Below are 21,112 nucleotides of genomic sequence, written 5' to 3'. Positions count from 1 at the left end.
TCAAATGGAAAAAAAAAAGAATTCTCGGACTGGAAAAAGCTTTGTGCAGGAATTCCACAGGGCTAAATTTTAGGGCCTTATCTTTTTCTGCTGTACATAAATGATTTACCTTTAAACATTGATGTTCACTCTGTTTTATTCTCAGATGACACCTCAGTTTTAATTGAGAATGACAATTTAGAACAAATTCATGATAATGTGGAAAATACACTCCTGGAAATTGAAATAAGAACACCGTGAATTCATTGTCCCAGGAAGGGGAAACTTTATTGACACATTCCTGGGGTCAGGTACATCACATGATCACACTGACAGAACCACAGGCACATAGACACAGGCAACAGAGCATGCACAATGTCGGCACTAGTACAGTGTATATCCACCTTTCGCAGCAATGCAGGCTGCTATTCTCCCATGGAGACGATCGTAGAGATGCTGGATGTAGTCCTGTGGAATGGCTTGCCATGCCATTTCCACCTGGCGCCTCAGTTGTACCAGCGTTCGTGCTGGACGTGCAAACCGCGTGAGACGACGCTTCATCCAGTCCCAAACATGCTCAATGGGGGACAGATCCGGAGATCTTGCTGGCCAGGGTAGTTGACTTACACCTTCTAGAGCACGTTGGGTGGCACGGGATACATGCGGACGTGCATTGTCCTGTTGGAACAGCAAGTTCCCCTGCCGGTCTAGGAATGGTAGAACGATGGGTTCGATGACGGTTTGGATGTACCGTGCACTATTCAGTGTCCCCTCGACGATCACCAGTGGTGTACGGCCAGTGTAGGAGATCGCTCCCCACACCATGATGCCGGGTGTTGGCCCTGTGTGCCTCGGTCGTATGCAGTCCTGATTGTGGCGCTCACCTGCACGGCGCCAAACACGCATACGACCATCATTGGCACCAAGGCAGAAGCGACTCTCATCGCTGAAGACGACACGTTTCCATTCGTCCCTCCATTCAAGCCTGTTGCGACACCACTGGAGGCGGGCTGCACGATGTTGGGGCGTGAGCGGAAGACGGCCTAACGGTGTGCGGGACCGTAGCCCAGCTTCATGGAGACGGTTGCGAATGGTCCTCGCCGATACCCCAGGAGCAACAGTGTCCCTAATTTGCTGGGAAGTGGCGGTGCGGTCCCCTACGGCACTGCGTAGGATCCTACGGTCGTGGCGTGCATCCGTGTGTCGCTGCGGTCCGGTCCCAGGTTGACGGGCACGTGCACCTTCCGCCCACCACTGGCGACAACATCGATGTACTGTGGAGACCTCACGCCCCACACGTTGAGCAATTCAGCGGTACGTCCACCCGGCCTCCCGCATGCCCACTATACGCCCTCGCTCAAAGTCCGTCAACTGCACATACGGTTCACGTCCACGCTGTCGCGGCATGCTACCAGTTTTAAAGACTGCGATGGAGCTCCGTATGTCACGGCAAACTGGCTGACACTGACGGCGGTGGTGCACAAATGCTGCGCAGCTAGCGCCATTCGACAGCCAACACCGCGGTTCCTGGTGTGTCCGCTGTGCCGTGCGTGTGATCATTTCTTGTACAGCCCTCTCGCAGTGTCCGGAGCAATTATGGTGGGTCTGACACACCGGTGTCAATGTGTTCTTTTTCCATTTCCAGAAGTGTATAATGGGAAACCTAGAATTTTGGTTTCAGCAAAATGGATTAAGACTCAAGGTCACAAAAACACAATTAGTGCAGTTTAGTGCTAAAACATCATCAGCATCTCCCATAAAAATAGTGCATGGTGATCAGGAAATGACTGAAGCAAGTTACGTAAAATTTCTAGGTCTAAATCTTGACAAAAATTTAAATTGGAAGGACATGAAACTTCTTAGCAAACAAACTTAACAGCCTAGCTTATGTGATGAATGTCTTATCTGGTTCCACCTGTATGGACACCAGGAAGATAGTCCACCACAGCTACTTTGAGACTATAATTCGATATGGAATAATTTTCTGGGGAAACTCCATGAACAGCTCAAGATTACTTACACTTCAAAAGAGAATAATAAGAAATATGTGTTTAGTCCAAAAAAGAACATCATGTTGCCCATTATTTAAAAAATAAAAAATACTAACCATTTCTTCACTGTACATATACGAAATTTTTATTTTCATCTATAAAAATCAAAACTCCCTTGACAGTTTTCATTTCAACCACAATTACAGTACTTGTCACAGACACAGTTTCAAACTTCCCTCTCATAATTTGAAACTTTATGCTCAAACACCATTGTACATGGGATTAAAAATTTACAATAAATTATTATTAGTCGTAAAGCTCCCAACATGGAAGACGCTAAGTAAAGATGGTTCACTTCTGGGGCTTCTTATTCTTCTTGTTTGCCCACCAGGTCTTCATTCTTTGCGAGAATTCAGCTTTTCTTTCTTCGCTCCATTTTGTTCCAGTTCTCGGCGCTTTTGTCTCTGGTTTGACCTCCCATTTGTCAACTTTAAGTCTGAAATTGTTTCTTTTGTTCATGTCTTCAGTAGTAATGTTGGCTAATTCCAGATCTTTCTTTACATTTTTGATCCATTCTCCTCCATTAACAAGGGATGCTACATATCTTACTATTTTTTTTGTAGGTCTGTGATCGGGAAGTCTCATTATGTGGCCATAGAATTTTAGACGCCTCTTCCTCATGTCTATCTCTATGTTAGAATATTCTTCAATTTTAGAATTTTTCTGTAATCTATACCCCTCTTTGGTCCATCTTGGTCCCAGAATTTTCCTAATGATTTTCCTTTCCTCTTTCTTCAGGTTTTCCATATCTGTTTTCCTTTTAAGTGTCAAGGTTTCGCTGGCATATAGCATTATTGGTTTAATTACCGACTTATAATGTTTAATTTTTGTATTTATAGATAGACATTTTTTATTGTAAATGTTTTGGACCAGCCCTAGACCCCTACGAGCTTTTAATATTCTTTCTTGTTGTGAGTATTTTTCAGAAATTATCTCTCCTAAATATTTAAAGTATGGTACCCTCTTAATTTCTCCATATTTGGTTTGTAACTTAGAAATTTCTAGATTTGTTGTTGTAAACACCGTTTTCTCAAAAGATATTTGTAGGCCAACTTTTCCTGCACACTCTTTTAAGGTTTCTATCTGTTTGACTGCCATTTCACTAGAATCTGCCATTATTGCAAGATCGTCTGCGTGGGCTAAGTAGGGGATTTGTAGGTCATCTTTTTTGGTTCCCAATGATATTGGTTTCCAGTACTTTTCTTTTTTGAGTTCTTTTTCCCATTCTGCCATGACTCTATCCAGAACTAAGTTAAATAACAGAGGTGATAATCCATCACCTTGTTTAACCCCAGTTTTTATCTCAAATGATTTTGAAAGTTTTCCCATGAATTTCACTTTGCATTTTGTATTTGTTAATGTCTGCTCTATGATGTTCCGTGTCTTCTTATCCAGTCCTTGTTCTTCAAGAATTTTAAATAGTGTGGGTCTGTGAATTGAATCATATGCCTTTTTAAAGTCGACAAAGACATATACTGTAGGCTTCCTTCGCATTTGTCTCATCCTTGTAATCAATTTCAAGTTTAAAATTTGTTCTGGACATGATCTGTTTGGTCTGAAACCAGCTTGGAAATCTGAGATTTTGGGTTCTAGCAGTTTTTGTGTTCTTTCAAGAAGACAAGCTGATAATATCTTGTATGTGACGGCAAGTAAGGAGATTCCTCTATAGTTGTTCACATCCAATTTATCCCCTTTTTTATGTAACGGATGTATTAGGGCACATTTCCAATCTTCTGGTATTTCTTCAGTAACCCATATGTTTTGAATAATTTTAACTAGCTCATTTCTTGAGTTAGACCCTAGACTTTTGAGAAATTCGGCTACAATTCCATCTTCTCCTGATGCTTTGTTATTTTTGAGTTTGTTTATGTGTTTGATAATTTCTTCTTCAGTTGGCGGTACAGAGTCTTGCTGTTGCGGGGCTTTAGTGCTGGATATTGGAAGAGCTTCTGTTGGTTCTGGACAGTTTAGTAGCGTTTCAAAATATTTGGCTAATTCTTCACAGTTTTCTTCGTCGCTTAGTGCCAGATTCCCATCTGATTTCCGAAAACAGACATTTTGAGGGATATACCCTTTAATTTGGTTTGCAAAAGTTTTTTAGAATCCATGCGTATTATAATTTTTAAAATCTGCTTCTATTGATTCCAGTTGCTGAGTTACATACTTTCTCTTCTCTTGTCTAATAAGTTTATTTGAAAGTTTCCGTGTTTCTAAAATGTTTTGAAGAGTTTTCTCATTTTTATTTGAACTGTACTTCGCAAAGGCTTCTGTACGAACTTGAATTGCCTTTTCGCATTCCATATTCCACCATGGATGTTTGTGCTTCTTCTTCAGTGGTATTTGCTCCATCGCTATTTTTGTGATTTTTTCCTTGAAAGTTTCCCAGTTGTTTGCGGGAGAATTTTCCCATTTTTTAATTGTTTCTGATTCTGTTAGTTTTTGTAGGTCAAATTTTGGGATTGCTGGTGGAATTCTTGGTGTTTTCCTTCTTGGGGTGAATTGGACCCGAACTCTTGTGAGATAATGATCTGAGTCAATATTTGCACCTCTCCTAACCTGGATATCTCTGATCTCTTTTTGGAAGTTATATGAGTTGGCCACATGGTCAATTTGAAATTCTCCCAATTGGCTTATAGGGGATCTCCAGGTCTTCTGTTTTCTTGGTTTCTTATTGAACGACGTTGAGCTGATTTTCATGTTGAATTGTTGACAAAGTTGGATTAGTCGCATGCCATTTTTGTTGGTCAATTTGTGTGCTGGGTATAGCCCAACCGTCTTCCTGTATTTCTTTTCTCTGCCAATCTGTGCATTGAAATCTCCAAGAAGTATTTTGACATCATTCCTCGGTATCTTTGACATTTCAAGTTCTAATCGTTCCCAAAATTTATCCACATTGTCTAGGTCCTTTCTATTGTCAACGTTGCAGGGTGCGTGAACATTAATTAGGGTGTAATATTTATTCTTGTGTTTCAACCTAAGAAACATTAGTCTATTGCTAATAGTTTTTACAGATTTTACAAATTTAACTGAGGATTTTTCGACCATAAAGGCCATACCAAGCATGTTTGCCCCTTTACCAATTTTTCTGTCCGTTCCACTTTTGAAAATTCTGAAGCCATTGTAGTCAGTGATTTGATTATCAGGAAATCTGGTCTCTTGTACTGCTAGGATTTGGATTTTCAGCTTCTTTAATTCTTCTGTTAATGTGTATAATTTTCCGGTTTGTATTAGTGTCCGTATGTTTACTGTTCCAATGTAATCTTCATTTTTGGGAAGTTTTCCAGAGTGCTCCGATCCACTCACAAGTCGTGTAGGTCCGGTCTCCCCAGAATCCGATAGATTGGTTGCCACCTTTCTGCTAGGTGGGTGGATTTCACCACCTGGGGTACTTTTGTTATTACATACACGAACCATGATTTTACTTGTAATTGTATTTTGGTCTGACATGTGCCAGTTGGTAGGATCAAGGTTGTGGAGCCTTGAAACACAAATCAGCCGCCACTAACATATGGAACAGACGCTGTCGGGAAACCGCCACTGACATGTGGAACCGTCGTGCCCTAGTTTGCTAGTTTTGGTCCACCCCAGGTATTTTATTTCCCCGGTACCCACCATATCTGGTGAGCATTCCCCTATCCGCCACCTGGGGAGGCGCCTGGTAAGAGACTAGCAACTCCCCCAGGATTTACAATAAATTAAATAACACAAATTTGTTAAATATGGAGTTTGACCCACTAAAGAGATTGTTATTTAATACACTAGTGGAAAAATGTTATTATTCAATTGAAGAATTCATGCATGACAGTTCAGCAATTTGAAAAGAAAAGAAACAATAAAAATTATGTATTGTATAATAAATAGTTAATATATTGTATAAATTGTATTGCAAGCTGCAAAATCACCATAAATATTCTATATGTTCTTGTTAAATTGTTCATGTGTAAAAATGCAGAAATATCTGCTGAAATACGTTAATTATTATAACTTTTTTTTTTAAGTAATGTGATGTGACTCCAGTACAAAAATCTCCGATTTGTAACTGTATGTTATGAGACGAATAAACTATATTCTATGAAAGTGAGATATAGAATATTTATACCCATTTCTCTTTTTATGATGTCATTCACAAATTATCTTCTGTCATGATTTTACTTCTTCATGACTTCCAATGAATTATAAGTGCCTATAATGTAACAATCAACACTGTACTGTTGAGAAGAGTTCATTTCCCCCCCCCCCCTTCTTCTTCTTCTTCTTCTTCTTCTTCTTCTTCTTCTTCTTCATCTGCTTCCCATTGAACTTGTATAGCCAAGCTATATTTGCACACGGACAAGGATGATCCAACAAGAACTTGGGAAATTGGAACTACACATTGATCTTTTGATGATGGCCATTTGAAAGCATTAGCAGGACCATGAGGTTTCATAAAGCAGATGGTTATATCTTGCAGCTCATGTTGTTGTTGTGGTCTTCAGTCCTGAGACTGGTTTGATGCAGGTCTCCATGCTACTCTATCCTGTGCAAGCTTTTTCATCTCCCAGTACCTACTGCAACCCACATCCTTCTGAATCTGCTTAGAGTATTCATCTCTTGGTCTCCCTCTACGATTTTTACCCTCCACGCTGCCCTCCAATACTAAATTGGTGATCCCTTGATGCCTCAGAACATGTCCTACCAACCGATCCCTTCTTCTGGTCAAGTTGTGCCACAAACTTCTCTTCTCCCCAATCCTATTCAATACTTCCTCATTAGTTATGTGATCTACCCATCTAATCTTCAGCATTCTTCTGTAGCACCACATTTCGAAAGCTTCTATTCTCTTCTTGTCCAAACTATTTATCGTCCACGCTTCACTTCCATACATGGCTACACTCCACACAAATACTTTCAGAAACGACCTCCTGACACTTAAATCTACACTCGATGTTAACAAATTTCTCTTCTTCAGAAACGCTTTCCTTGCCATTGCCAGCCTACATTTTATATCCTCTCTACTTCGACCATCATCAGTTATTTTGCTCCCCAAATAGCAAAACTCCTTTACTACTTTAAGTGCCTCATTTCCTAATCTAATTCCCTCAACATCACCCGACTTAATTAGACTACATTCCATTATCCTTGTTTTGCTTTTGTTGATGTTCATCTTATATCCTCCTTTCAAGACACTGTCCATTCCATTCAACTGCTCTTCCAAGTCCTTTGCTGTCTCTGACAGAATTACAGTGTCATCGGCGAACCTCAAAGTTTTTATTTCTTCTCCATGAATTTTAATACCTACTCCAAATTTTTCTGTTGTTTCCTTTACTGCTTGCTCAATATGCAGATTGAACAACATCGGGGAGAGGCTCATGAGAGACACTTATTACCTGTCCCACCCACCAGTGACTGTCATACACACAAGAAATAAAGTGGCTCTCACTACAAAGCCTTCTAATGTATACTGTGGTCTCTGCATTTCACATGCAGTAACAGGCTGCATTTCATGGAGAACCGTTCTTGTATTATATGGGCCACTCAGGGATGCAATCCAGTAGTGACTTGATTGACTTCCAACCACAGGCTTCATACTAGACCACTCTTCTCTCTTTTTTAAAACAGAATTCCCCTAATGCACTTTCATTTAGAATTAAGAGCTTCATGTTTGTTACTAATGTTGATATGGCATGTACAAATCCAGTAGCATCTCTTACAGCATCAACAGCTTCATGCTGGAGATTAAATCTTTTTGCAAGATGTTTACAGGGACCTCCTATCACATAAGATGCACTTTTTCCATGACCTGATGCTGAAAATTTCCATTTTTGTCTTAATTCCTGTAGTACAGTGTTGAGCAGGCTCATAAAGCTGAAAGTGGTTTTTAAAATGAGATGCTGCACCATCAGTCAAATACACATGTTTAGGAAATGCGTGGCCTCTAGATGCTATGTCATCAGTTATCATGCTGACAGTGTAGCATGCATGTGCACTGCCATAAATGAGATCATCACTGACAATAGCAAGACAGTATGATGTCCCAAGGAAGTGAGCAACACACATGATTTTTGATAATATGCCTGTGATGTGATCCAGTGGTAACTTTGAATTTCATTCTGCAAAACAACAGACCAATTCTCAGCAAAGCCAAAATGAAGAGCTAGTGTGGGATGTGGTTGATTTTACTTCTGCTATGTCCTGTCTGTGGAACCTCCAGATATGATTGTGAGCTATTCCTTTCATGACCCAATGCCTAACCTCTGTAACAAACTTCTCTGGCTCTGCTGTCTTCTTCACCAACTCTCCTCCCTCCCATAACACTTAGGTTATGTCATTATCAGTATCCTGAAGGTGTAATGCTTCAACTGTCATCACCTCAGCAGCAGGACACATTGCACACTTCTGCAATCAACATTTATCTTGTAGCTCTTGACATATGCACAGAAGCATCAGGTTTAACAGACAAGTTTCAAATTAGTGCAGTAAATACATATGCATACTTCCTTCATTGGCTGGTATTTTGCCCATTTCAGTCATAAGGAGTAGAATTTTGTGAGACCAATTTTTAAATTCTGGTTCTCCTTTTTCATTAGGATCATTCTTATTGATTTTGTCACATTTCTTTTTTACCTTTTTAAATTTTTCATTAACAGAGATAACATCAACCTCGTTAGGACTTCGCCTGCTGCAATCTTTATCATCCCTCAGGAACTATTCCAGAGCCACAGTAAGAACCTGGGCATGCCCAAATGCCTTTCTCATTCTTTTTTTATGAGCTTTTAAAATCAAGTAATGTGAGGAAGTGGGTATGTATTCGGTAACTGCTGCTTAGAGTAGCTACCTGGTATCAGTATCAGTAACTATACCTTCTCAGTACAGGTGGCTGCTGAGATAGCAGTATTTAGGTTTTGAAACCATACATCACATTTCGTGCCCATATCACTGTCTTCAGGTTCTGCACAAAGTGTCTGCATTATACACTTCACAAAGTTTTGAAGATGTTGCCTATGTAATATTTGTTTTCTTCCCTCTTTTTTTTTTTTTTTTTTTTTTTTTTTTTTTTTTTTTTTTTTTTTACATACCCACTTTCTTCTTGTGCTTCTTACCTTTCCTGGAAGTTTAAGGGGAGGGGGGGATATAGTAAGGGCTTCAACAGAAATGCTAACATTCAATGCGTCAACAACTTCACACCCAGGAATATAAACATCTGCACTGTCTTCTTCAGTTTCACATTCAGTTGGTCACTGAATTTCTTCTTTTAGTGCACTGTGGATGTGATACTAACACCATTACTTGAGGACCAAGGTATTTCTGGAATTACTCTGACAGATTTCCAACAACTGTGAAGCATTTTTCACTTTCCTGAAACACCACCCTCTTGTGTCTTTCTTTCATAGTCCACACACATCACTCTTTCAGCACAGTGTTTCCTCACTGACATTGTATCTAACAGAAAGTTCAAACCAAACACAAAACTTGATGCAGAATGGTTTATGTGCAAGTTCTTACTCATTTGTTATAAATATAAGTGTGCTGGAAACAGTGTTGCCAACATGCATATTGTATGCTAGAAATTCAGTGATGTGAAGCATGCAGAATGTTGAAAAATATTTCTCACTAGTAACATATTAACCAAATAATATTTTCTGTAATTCTCAAAAGTTTCAGATGGATGTTTTTGAGTAAATAATTCATAAAAACTTGTAAAAACGCAATTTTTTACACATTTAGTAATAAATATTTACTTAATACAGATAACTGCAGTAGAGAATATTCTGTTTATAGTTACATCAGTAGTATCTGGTAATATGACAGAAAAGACAGCATTCTGTGACTTTCAAAATTATAAAAAAAACTTTAAGTGGAAAAATTTAATTAAATTTTGTATTTTCATCTAAAATTTGTAAGTTAAAGGAAGTTCATAAGTTTGCAGATGTCGACTAAATTTCAACACATTAAGAGGGAGCCTTAATGCAGAACATCTGCCAGGTTTCCAATACTTTTGGTTTATTTGTTCTTTCTTTTTTGTTTTCTCCCCGTCCCTCTACTGTTTTAATAGTTTTTTTCCAAGCGCTGTACCATTTACAAAAATTAAGATAAAATGAAAATACTTTATTTCTTAACACTTAAGGTACAGAAGTCTAATATATATTTTTTCCAGAAAATTTAATGACCTTGAGTTAATATGACCTGTATGGTTTGAGATGAAATCACACTGTTAGACTTTAAGGCATTTGGCCAAAGCTTTCTTCAGCAAAGAAAACACACACACACACACACACACACACACACACACACACACACACACACACGTACACGTATAATGACACAAGCAAGCACACCTCATGGACATATGACTGCTACCATTGGCAACCCTGATCAGAATGCGACTGTCACATGAATAGCAATCTGTAGAGGGGCAGGGTAGAGGGAGAGGTAGCAGATTACGTATGGGGGGAGAGAAGAGCACTGTCTGGCAGGGCATGCTAGGACTAGATGGTGGCCTGATGAGACTGCCAGGTGCAGTTTCAGGAAGTGGAATGTGGAAGAAAAATGGGGAGCAGAAGAGGAGAAGCAGGGAAGGCAAAGGACAGGTGCGTGCATTGGCAGAGGGTGGCACATAGTGACTATAAGGAGACCTGAAAAGGGAGGAGGTGATATGACAAAAGGGGCAGAAACTATTGGGTGGAGGGCTAGGGAACAGTAGGTTACCATAGGTTGAGGTGGGGATAATTTTGGGGGTCGAGAATGTGTTGTAAGGGTAACTCTGATCTGCACGATTCAGAAAAGCTGTTAGTGGAGGGGGGAATTCAGGTGGCCCAGGTTGTGAAGCGGCCATTGAAATCAAGCACATTATGTTCAGCTGCATGTTGTGCCACTGTGTGGTCTACTTTGTTCTTGGCCACAGTTTGGTGATGGCTGTTCATCCTGGTGGACGGCTGCCTGGTGTTCATACCAATATAAAAAGTTGTGCAATGATTGCACCAGAGCCGGTATATGTCACCTGAGAAAGCAGTCTCGCATGGACGATTTCAGATGTTCTTATACATGTGACACACTTTTTTTCATAGTATTAAATTACAGTCACCATGAATCCAGCATTTTTGCAATTCTGGAAGATGCAGTCATGTCTCCAGTAGCAGCAACAAAAGCTGCAGCTGGAGTGATTGTAGGAACTGCTCAAACAGGTTGAGAATTCCTCCATACTCGATGATGATGATGATGATGATGATGATGTTTAGTTTGTGGAGCACTCAACTGTGCGGTTATCAGTGCCCATACAAATTCCCAATCTTGACTCAGTTCAATTTTGCCACTTGCACGAGTGATGATGAAATGATGAGGACAACATAAACACCCAGTCGCCAGGCAGTGAAAATCCCCGACCTGGCCAGGGATTGAACCCAGGACCCTGTGATCCAGAGACAGCAACGCTAGCCACTAGACCACAGCTGCAGACTCCATACTCATGCCACACTGATAGCGGACCAGGTGGTGGCAGAGAAGCTTTAACTCTTGTCATCCCTATCACTGTTCACCAGTTTTGACAAGGCTATGGAAAGTTGAATTACCTGCACTGGTTCTTGTTGCACTGACAGTTAAGGCATATCATCAACCCAGTTGACAAGGCTGCTTTCTTACTGTGCAGCAGTGTGAGATTATTTGAAACTAGCTTTCTTACGATGTAGCAATGTGCAATTATTTGAAACTATGCAGAATTTGAAGCCGTCTACAGACCCTCAGAAACTTAACTACGATAACTTTGTCAGTTACTCCTGCAGTATTTTGGTCATCGAACCCATGTTGTCTGAGACTTGGATCACTGATCTGCAAGATCTTTTCGCTGAAGTGCCTGTTTGGGTGTCTCCATTGTGTTACTTTTTATGTGGTCTTGCTAGGCCTTGTCCATCCCTTCTTTAGCCAAAGTTACAAAGATTGTTGAAAGACATAAACTTTCCGTTATTGGTAAGGGATGTACTTTTCAGCAGCTTGCAAGTGGCAGTGTTAGATGTGCATGGCAAATATCCCCCGGAACCCTGTGGGGTGAGCTGAGCCACCGTGTGTTGATGCTGTTGATGATTAAAGTCCAGTGATTTCACAGTGCTATGGCCATCTGTCTGCATTGGGCTTTGCGAGTATGTGTCAATTGTAATGTAATCCCCTCTCACATTTTACTTTGGGTTGTTTGTGTCCCCCTCCTTCCGCACCCGTTTCAGCTCAATCGGCGGGCTGACGGTCCTACCCCAACTGTCATTTGATACATGTCCAACAGGACTGCCCACATATAGAGACCATGTAGGGCCTGCCACATTTCACAAAAGTTTATGACAGTGAGCCTTGGAATGCTTGTTGGAGGCCTACTGTTTTCCCTAGACTTGAAGGCTGATTCCAAGGTCTTGCAAGCATCGCCCCAACGTATTCTGCTGTCATTGGTACTGGACGGGTGACAATCAAACTGATTAATGTAGATAGTTGCAGCCTAGCATTGTAATGGCCACTACATCACATTGTATCTTTTAGTAAATAGTGCATGCATTTGAGGGGGAAGTTCTCCATCACTGCCCATCATAAGAATGTGGAACGTCAGTTTACGTTAGCGGTAAATACACTGCTGGCACAAAATATTTTTGGTTTAGACACATTCTCTGTTTCTGTCTTCCAGATAATTGACAAAGTACGTTTAGTGTCTCAATCAGTCCCCTTTCAAGATTTGGGATCTATGGCCATACACCCAGATGTTTGAGAATATCTTGGGTTGGGCAGAAAATTTCAAGGCACACATCTCCCTTAAGCCATCAGTGATACCTAAATTTTTCGTCCCCAACCTATTCCCTTTGCCATGTGCAACAAGTTCAAGGGCAAGTTGCATCATTGGAAGGACCTCGCTATTGTTTCTTTTATTTTGTTGAGTCAGTAGGCCACCCCTTTGGAGGTGCTTCAGAAGCCAGATGGCACCATGGAATTTTGCAGTGATTTTAAACAGTCAGTCACTGTGCAGTGAGGCACAGACTCATATCAATTTCTGCACCCAGAAAAGAAGTTGGTGAAGCTGTCAGGACGCTAATATTTTTCACACATAGACTTGTGCGCCGGCTGAAGTGGCCGTGCGGTTAGAGGCGCTGCAGTCTGGAACCGCAAGACCGCTACGATCGCAGGTTCGAATCCTGCCTCGGGCATGGATGTTTATGATGTCATTAGGTTAGTTAGGTTTAACTAGTTCTAAGTTCTAGGGGACTAATGACCTCAGCAGTTGAGTCCCATAGTGCTCAGAGCCATAGACTTGTGCAATGCATACCTGCAGTTTCTGTCGGGCACAGCTTCTCAGCATTTCTTGGTGCTCACTTGCCTTTCAGAATTTCATCTGCATTGGGAATGTATCAATGATATTTTGAACAGTTGATTCAGGAGATTTCCTGTTGTGTAAACTACCTCAGTGACTTCTGAATAAAGGAACTCTAACAAGATAGGAACATTTACAAAATCTGCAGATGGTTTTTCAATACATTCTGGAAAATTTCCTTGGTTGCAAGGTGGAAAAATGCAGGTTTTTTTTCTTTCCAAAGGTGTATTTTTGGGAGATGTGCTTAGCAAAGATCTCTGTATGTTGTTCAAACTCTTTGAGCCCCTGTAGATTGAATTGCACATAAAGTTTCATTCCATCTCCTGGGGTTTAGAGCCTGACTTGTCAAGCCACTGTGGGCTTGTATACCTTATGTACCTACCGACAGTGATGATTCATGTTGTTGTCACATCTTGTATGGTTAGTAAAAATAGAAAAGCAGATACTCCAGGGAAAAAAGACTTCTGCTCCTCCTCTCTTATTATTATCAACTGATTTTATCTTGCACTTTGTACTAAGCATTTTCAGAAAACTGTTATGAGCTGCCTTTATATTGGGAATGTTAAAACATATTTGATGTGAAGACTTGTGTTTTGAGGAGTTTACAGCCTCAATCCTAATATTCTCAGAAATTATAAAAGGAGTAACTAATAAGGTATTCCTTTACTTTATTTTTAAACGTATGAGAATTTCCTTTCTGGTGTGTACTGGTGATCTGTTTATGACTTTTGTATCAGAGTATTAAACTCCGTTCTAAATTCTAGACAATGATATGTATTCTGCATGGAAAAATGTTTGTATGTCACTTATTGTGGTTGTGAACCCCACAGATCATCATAAATTTACTATTATTATGAACCACAAGCACTATGAGGGTGTAAATGTTTCATCATGTGGATGTAATAACCCCAAGAACCTTTCAGAAGTTTCTGTGAAACGTTCAGTCACCAATTTCATATGATATTCTAACTGCTGGAGAATAAATACTGTTTTGTTTGTAGCTACAGAAGATTATGCCAGAGGGCTATATTGAGAGAAATTGTGATAACAATATTATCTGCAAGTTGATAGAGTGAGAGCAATTTCTGTGTGAAAAACAGGCAGAACTGAGCATTTTGGCTAACTTCTCCACATGCTAGTGCCTGCTAAGTTTGTTATTGTTGAAATGCATGACTTGGATGGTTTGTTAAGCGTAACATGCAGGACAAAATACAGACTAAATAAATGAACACCTAGTAGGATTTGGTTAACAGTGAAAGATTTCTTTCTTAGTCATAATTGCTGCTGTGGAATATGTGATAAGCTCTACAAAACCAGTGTCTGTTATGTGCCTGCTAATGGCCTTGTACAATACAGTCTGTACATAACTGTTAACAACAAGTGGTATGTCAATTCTCGTACATCATTTCTCATTTGATAGTTTAGAATACTGATGCTAATACTCCAGCAGAGATGGAAGCCGCAAACCAGAAAAGTGGCATTTTGTTAATGAATGGTCCCAGAGACTAGACACAGCATTGATGAATCAACAGTGTCTCTGTGTGTCCTCATTGTCTACAACTGTACTTCTCTTTGGAGAATCATTGGATGAAACTGCTTTGGTCTGCTGATTTCGGTATTCGGCACTACATCTGGTAAAACTGTGCAAACTATGTCTGTATCTTTGTCCACTGCTGTGTCAGATACTGTACTTAACCATTGAGATGCTTGGGAATTTCACGTATAAATTTCATTCTCTTTGAGCACTACTTCTGGTACATGTGGTACATGTAAACTAATTTTGTTTTTGTACTAACTTTATGTGAAATTGTGTGATTTTAGTCATTCTCTTAGTTATGATACCAGAAAGATGAAGTACTTCCATCACCTTCAACATTATATGTAATTATCAGTGAGAGTTGTGAATGTACATTGGTTTAGTCCTAGGTTTTAGCACCATTTTTACATACACTATGTCTAAAAGAAGACTCAAGGTTAGGTTAATTGAAATACACATTTCTTGCATGTTGAATTTTGTCACTATTCAAGTGTATGTCATATTATGAAATTTTTTATAATACGTTTCTTGCCTGTTACAGCTGATAACTCAAGACCTTACCTGACATCATTTCAAGGAAACAACTTCACAGATTACATTAATGCTGTGTTTGTTGATGTAAGCTTCTTACAATGTTAATTATAATACAATAACTCTCTCTTATGTGTTTTGGGGAGATTTAAAATAGTTAAATACATATGATTGTAAGCTAGTGCAAAATGTTGATTACAGGAAATATTCAAAACATTGATTATGCTACATACTTTCTGTGATCCACATGGAATGTTGTCATATGAAACATCATTTATCCATAAGATTGAACAAGTACTTGAATCGATGATAACAAGCAACCAGTAGAACCTATAAAATTTGATATTTTATTGATATATATTGTATCACTATTCCAGAATGAATTTCTGCTATGTAGTAGAAATTGCTCTGATATGGAACTGTCTCATAGATGGAAACTGGACTCAAACCCAGGGGCTTTGCCTTTCATAGGCAAGTACTCTACAGACTGAGCTACTCAAGAATCACTCAAGACCCATGCCCACAACTTACTTCCACTAGTACCGCATCTCCTACCTTCCAAACTTCACAAAAGCATGGAAGGCAGGGGATGAGGTACTGATGAAAATAAAGCTTTTAGGATGGGTCATGAGTTGTGTTTCACTAGCTTAGTCAGTGGAACACTTTCCTACAAAAAGTGAAGGTCCTAGGTTCGCCCATTCTGGCGCACAGTTTTTGTCGATCAGAAAGTTTTATATTCCTATCATCTTAATTGTAAGGGGTACAATTGTATGATAATGATCTGCAATGTTATTGCCACTGCAGGGCTACACAAAACCGAGAGAGTATATAGTGACAGAATGGCCTCTGAAACATACACTTGGAGAGTTCTGGTCACTGGTATATGATTATGAATGTTCCGCAGTGGTTGTGCTGTGCGTTCCTCCCCATAATTCGGTGAGTAAAATTATTGTTGTGAAAAAAGTAAAAACAAATCCTTATTGGACTTAGTAAAATACCAAAGTGTTATGAAAGATAAGCAGAAATGCTACTTACTTTGGATAGAAAAAATTATAATTAGGCATATTCTATGAATCTCATAGAGAATAGTTTTTAGAATGAGGAAATAAGTCAAAATGTACATTTAATTTAATTTAAGTGTGATGCAGTGTTATAATTTCATTTTATTGTACTACAGTGCTAATTGTAAAGGGGAACCATTTTAACAAAACTCAATAGTACTATTTATAAAGTTTTACAGTAGAGGTGTTTTTTAGCTGTATCCAATATCACTGATTAAAAAAATGGAAAAAAATTAATGCTGCTCATCCATGTTGAAAGGGGTAGATGAAAGAATAATTGTAGTTCATCAGTGACAGTCTTTATTGAGGAAAAAAGTTACAGAATTACAATTTTTTACAAAATTCAACATATCCACTTTTTCATGCATATTTCTTCTATATTTTATTAAAGTAGTTGTTATCAATATGAATTCTAAGCGTTTAAATTCAGTGGGCTATATTACATTTTGTAAATAATATCAGAATAAGAAGTTAGCAATGCATTACTAAATTTACATTTTTTTCATTAAGTTAACCCATGAACAGAAGTTTCCACCATAACAAAACCTATTTCTTACGTCTTAAACACATTATGACACTCTAACTGAAGAACATCCAGGTTGGAATAATGGCAGTATTGTGATAGAGGGTAGATTGCTACTCACCATGTAGCATAGATGTTGAGATGACTCATGATCTCAACTGTATGGTGAGTAGCAATCTGTCATTTCCAAAATATTGTTGAAACTCTTACTGATACTTTCAAGTGACAACTAAAGCAATACTATGTTTTAATACAATATTGAATTTAATGCTGCATGAAATTCAAAAAATACTGAAACACAGTCCTCTTTAATGTAAAGGTTCATCATAGTTTTGCAATTTTGTCTGTAGCATCATTAGCATTGCCTTGTACACCTTTTGAATAAAACACAACACTTAACTTTCCTCTGAATCGCTTTCACAATAAGACATCAACTTCCTCATGTCATGAGCCTTATTTGTGCTTACATGATTCACTGATGAAAGTTGAGGTGCTTCAGACATCACAGAACACCTTCTCTTTCCAGGTTTCAGCACCTCAATGTTCATCGGTGAAGCAAAGTAAGTATTTTGAAAAAGGCTTTGTGCCCTGGTCTTAGGGCTTCTTACGTAATGCAGTACTCTTGCCTCAGATATCTTAAAAGGAAATCCAGCTTCGATTATAGATTTGGAGATTTATTTCATACCGTAGCTGTACCAGTCTTTACCCCAAAATGTAACCTCATTAAACATTCACAAAATGTCATGATCATCTGAGGACAGAGTGATTGTTTTGTGTTTTCTTAGTTCTGTTTCAGTAAGGGCAAAAATCCTGTCGGGAGGCAGGTAGCTACACCCACATACAGGGAAATAATGCGGAATTCCTTTAAATACCCTTGAGTGTTCAGTGTAACTCATAAGCATTGCCATCATTGTGGAGTTTTTGTTTTGGGAGTGAGAAGAATGAGAAAATAATCTGAGACTAAGATTTTTGCACACACTTTCATCAGATCTTGTTCTAAAGAATTTAAATAGTCTCTCTCAGCAGATGCAATTTCATTTGCTCCCTATCCTTAGCCAGTCTCAAGCTATGTGTAGTTAACTACTTCGTGTGCTTTCTTTTCTGAATATTTTAATATCATACAGTTATACCACCAGACCCATCTGGAGTAAAATATTTCACCAATAGGCAGTTTGGGTACGTGTTTATTCTGCTGGTGGTCAAAACAAACTGTCACAGTATTGTTTTTATTTTCGTTTAAAATATTGAAAAATCTTTTTGCCTTTATATTGTGTAACCATAGTCTATTCTTATATGGTTTTCTTTTTTTTTAATTTCATGTCTTGAACTGACTTTAACTCTACAACAAAGTGCACACAAGCTGAGCAGCTGTAAGTTTGAGGACTTCCAAAGCCCAGGTCGAAACATTTTTATACTTTGAAAGAGAACAACCTAAACTCAAGAAACATTTGGCCCATCATGCATTTTTTTTAAGTTTTAACCCTGGTGGAAGATATGACCATTTAACTTTATTTTTAGAGCAATGAGAAGGCATTTATATTTACATATATCTTTCTCAATGAACTACATCTGCTCTTCACCCCTTTACGGCAGCTTGCTAGCTCATCCACCTAAATTCTCCTTAGTAGTACACCTTCCAGCTTACATCTTTTGGCTTTGTCTGTAGACATTCCTGGAAAAAATATGTATGAAATAAAAGTAACCTGTTCCAACAGTTATTTTCATTCTACAAACTTTTTGGTTAGGCTGTAAGAGAAATCAGACTTACTCTGTTACTTTTCTGAATGTTGAGGTACATGTTGGAATCCCTCACCCTTCTTCTTCTCTTATATGGTAGGAATCAACAATGGAAACTCCAGGTAGGAATGTCAACAATGTAGGAATAGACAGAGTGCTACTTACCATAAAGAATACGTGTCAAGTTGCAAACAGGCACAATTAAAGGACACTCACAAATAATGGCTTTCGCCCATAGCCTTCACCAGTAAAAGCAACACACACACACACACACACACACACACACACACACACACACACACACACTCGCGTGCACAAAGCAAGCAACCCTCATGCACACGTGACTGCCAACTCCCACGATCTTGGGCCACAATGCAATGGAGGCAGGGAGGGGAGGGGGATGAACACTGTTTGGTACAGTGTGCTAGGCTGCCAACAGACGCAATGTTGGGAGGTTGTGGGACAAGGAGGTGGCGAAAAAGGAGCAAAAGAGGAGAGGAGTTGGGAAAGATCGGCAAACATGTTGGTAGAGGGCTGCAGATAAACAGGATGGGAGATGAGAATTGGGAGGATATGGTAGAACAGAGGGGGTGGAAACTGTTGGTTGCAGGTTGCGGGCATGGTATGTTGCTGTAGGTTGAGGCCGGGATAATTATGGAACCAGAGAATGCATTGTAAGAATAACTCCCATTTGTGCAGTTCAGAAAAGCTGGTGGTGGAGGGAAGGATCCAGATGGCTTGGGTAGTGAAGCAGCCATTGAAATCGGGCCGGGCCATCTGTGAAGGCAGTCATATCATTTACCAACTCTGCTCCAATAATTACACAGCTTTTTATGTTGGTATGACTACCAACCAGCTGTCCACCGGGACAAATGGCCACCATCAAACTGTGGCAAAAGCAAAGTAGGCTACCCTGTAGCACCGCATGCAGCTGAACATATCACACTTGATTTCAATGGCTGTATCACTACCTGAGCCATCTGGGTCCTTCCCTCCGCCACCACCTTTTCTGAACTATACAGATGAGAGTTGTACTTACAACATATTCGCTGCTCCCATAATTATCCCGACTTCAAGCTAGGGCAACATACTGTCCATACAGCCTCCAGCCAACAGCTTCTACTCCCTCTGTCCTATCATCTCCTTCCCATTCTCATCTCCTGCTCTGTTTATTGGCAACTCTCTGCCAACACATCCCCCTGTCTTTCCCCATTCCTCTCATTTTTTGCTCATTTGTACCCATCTCTCTGCCCCACAATCTCAGGATGCTGTACCTGTTGGCAGTTTCACAGATTCCACCAGACAGTGTTCATCTCTCTCCACACCCATGCACTACTATTCCCCTTTCCCTTTCCCTCCTTCCCCTTACCATTACCCTTACCCTCACCCTCACCCTCGCCCTCACCCTCACCCTCACCCTCACCCTCACCCACTGCCTCCAGATTGCTGCTTGCATCCCATGTGGTGATCTATTCCAATCCAACATGCTGGAGTTGGCGGTCGTGTGTGTGTGTGTGTGTGTGTGTGTGTGTGTGTGTGTGTGTGTGTTCCTACATTGTTGCTCATATGGTATGAGACTGATACAGATCTTTGTCTACTTTTATCATTCCCCTTCCTTCTTTATCTTTCAGGAAAATTCCCTCTCATGCATCATATTAAGAAATTATCCTGTTCAAGTTTTGTCTCAGCCACATAAAGGTTGTCTCTAAAATGTCAATCATTGAAACACAAACTTCTGGCTCTGCATGTTGTTTACTGTTTTGTTTCAATGTGGTTATAGTCTGTATTGAGATCTTCATTTGAGGGTGCAGTTATGCACTTCTTAATCTTTTGAGATTGATGACTCATACTTTCTTCCTCTTTTCACCTCCTGGAATGTTTTAAAATATTTTGAATCTTCTAACATAGTACTAATGTCATCCAACAGGAACATTAGACAATAGCTACTAATCTAGTATGAAACAGTGACAGAACATGAAAGAGAGTTGGACAGGAGAGTGCGCATTTTTGTCTAAGAAAATGCTTAGCAAACAGCTAATTTATCTTGTAGAATGTTTTGTGACTGCCCAACAATACACAGATTTGAATTAGTTAAATTTTGTGGTATCTTGAAAAATGAAGATGTCAAGTTTTGTGCAAATTATCTTTATTTAGGTGCCATTTACAACTGCAAATATTGTCATATTTTGTTAGCCATTATGTGAGGCTCATATTAAAGTACCAGAATTTGTTAAAAAATGATTTAAAAAAAGATGGCGTTTGTTGAGTTTCGTTAAAACAGTTCTCAATTATAAAATAACCCAAAACATTACATTCAAGTATTGTCTGTGACAATACTCTACAGTGGTGCAGGAAATGTTGACCAACATAAAGTCCTTT

At 39.4% G+C, this 21,112-nt stretch overlaps 1 protein-coding gene across 1 annotated transcript in view; it reads left to right on the top strand.

Annotated features, from left to right (window-relative positions):
• The window catches only part of LOC126484643 (receptor-type tyrosine-protein phosphatase kappa), a 707,160-nt gene that overhangs the window by 541,514 nt on the left and 144,534 nt on the right, over window positions 1-21,112 (top strand). The window contains exons 10-11 of the mRNA XM_050108233.1: window positions 15,423-15,499; window positions 16,217-16,348. Of these exons, the coding sequence (XP_049964190.1) occupies window positions 15,423-15,499; window positions 16,217-16,348 (209 nt within the window). The remainder of the gene's footprint in view (window positions 1-15,422; window positions 15,500-16,216; window positions 16,349-21,112) is intronic.

The sequence above is a fragment of the Schistocerca serialis genome, chromosome 6 (assembly GCF_023864345.2).
Source record: "Schistocerca serialis cubense isolate TAMUIC-IGC-003099 chromosome 6, iqSchSeri2.2, whole genome shotgun sequence".
Taxonomy (NCBI): domain Eukaryota; kingdom Metazoa; phylum Arthropoda; class Insecta; order Orthoptera; family Acrididae; genus Schistocerca; species Schistocerca serialis.
The sequence above is the reverse complement of the archived record's forward strand: the minus strand, read 5'-3'. Positions and strand labels throughout refer to the sequence as shown.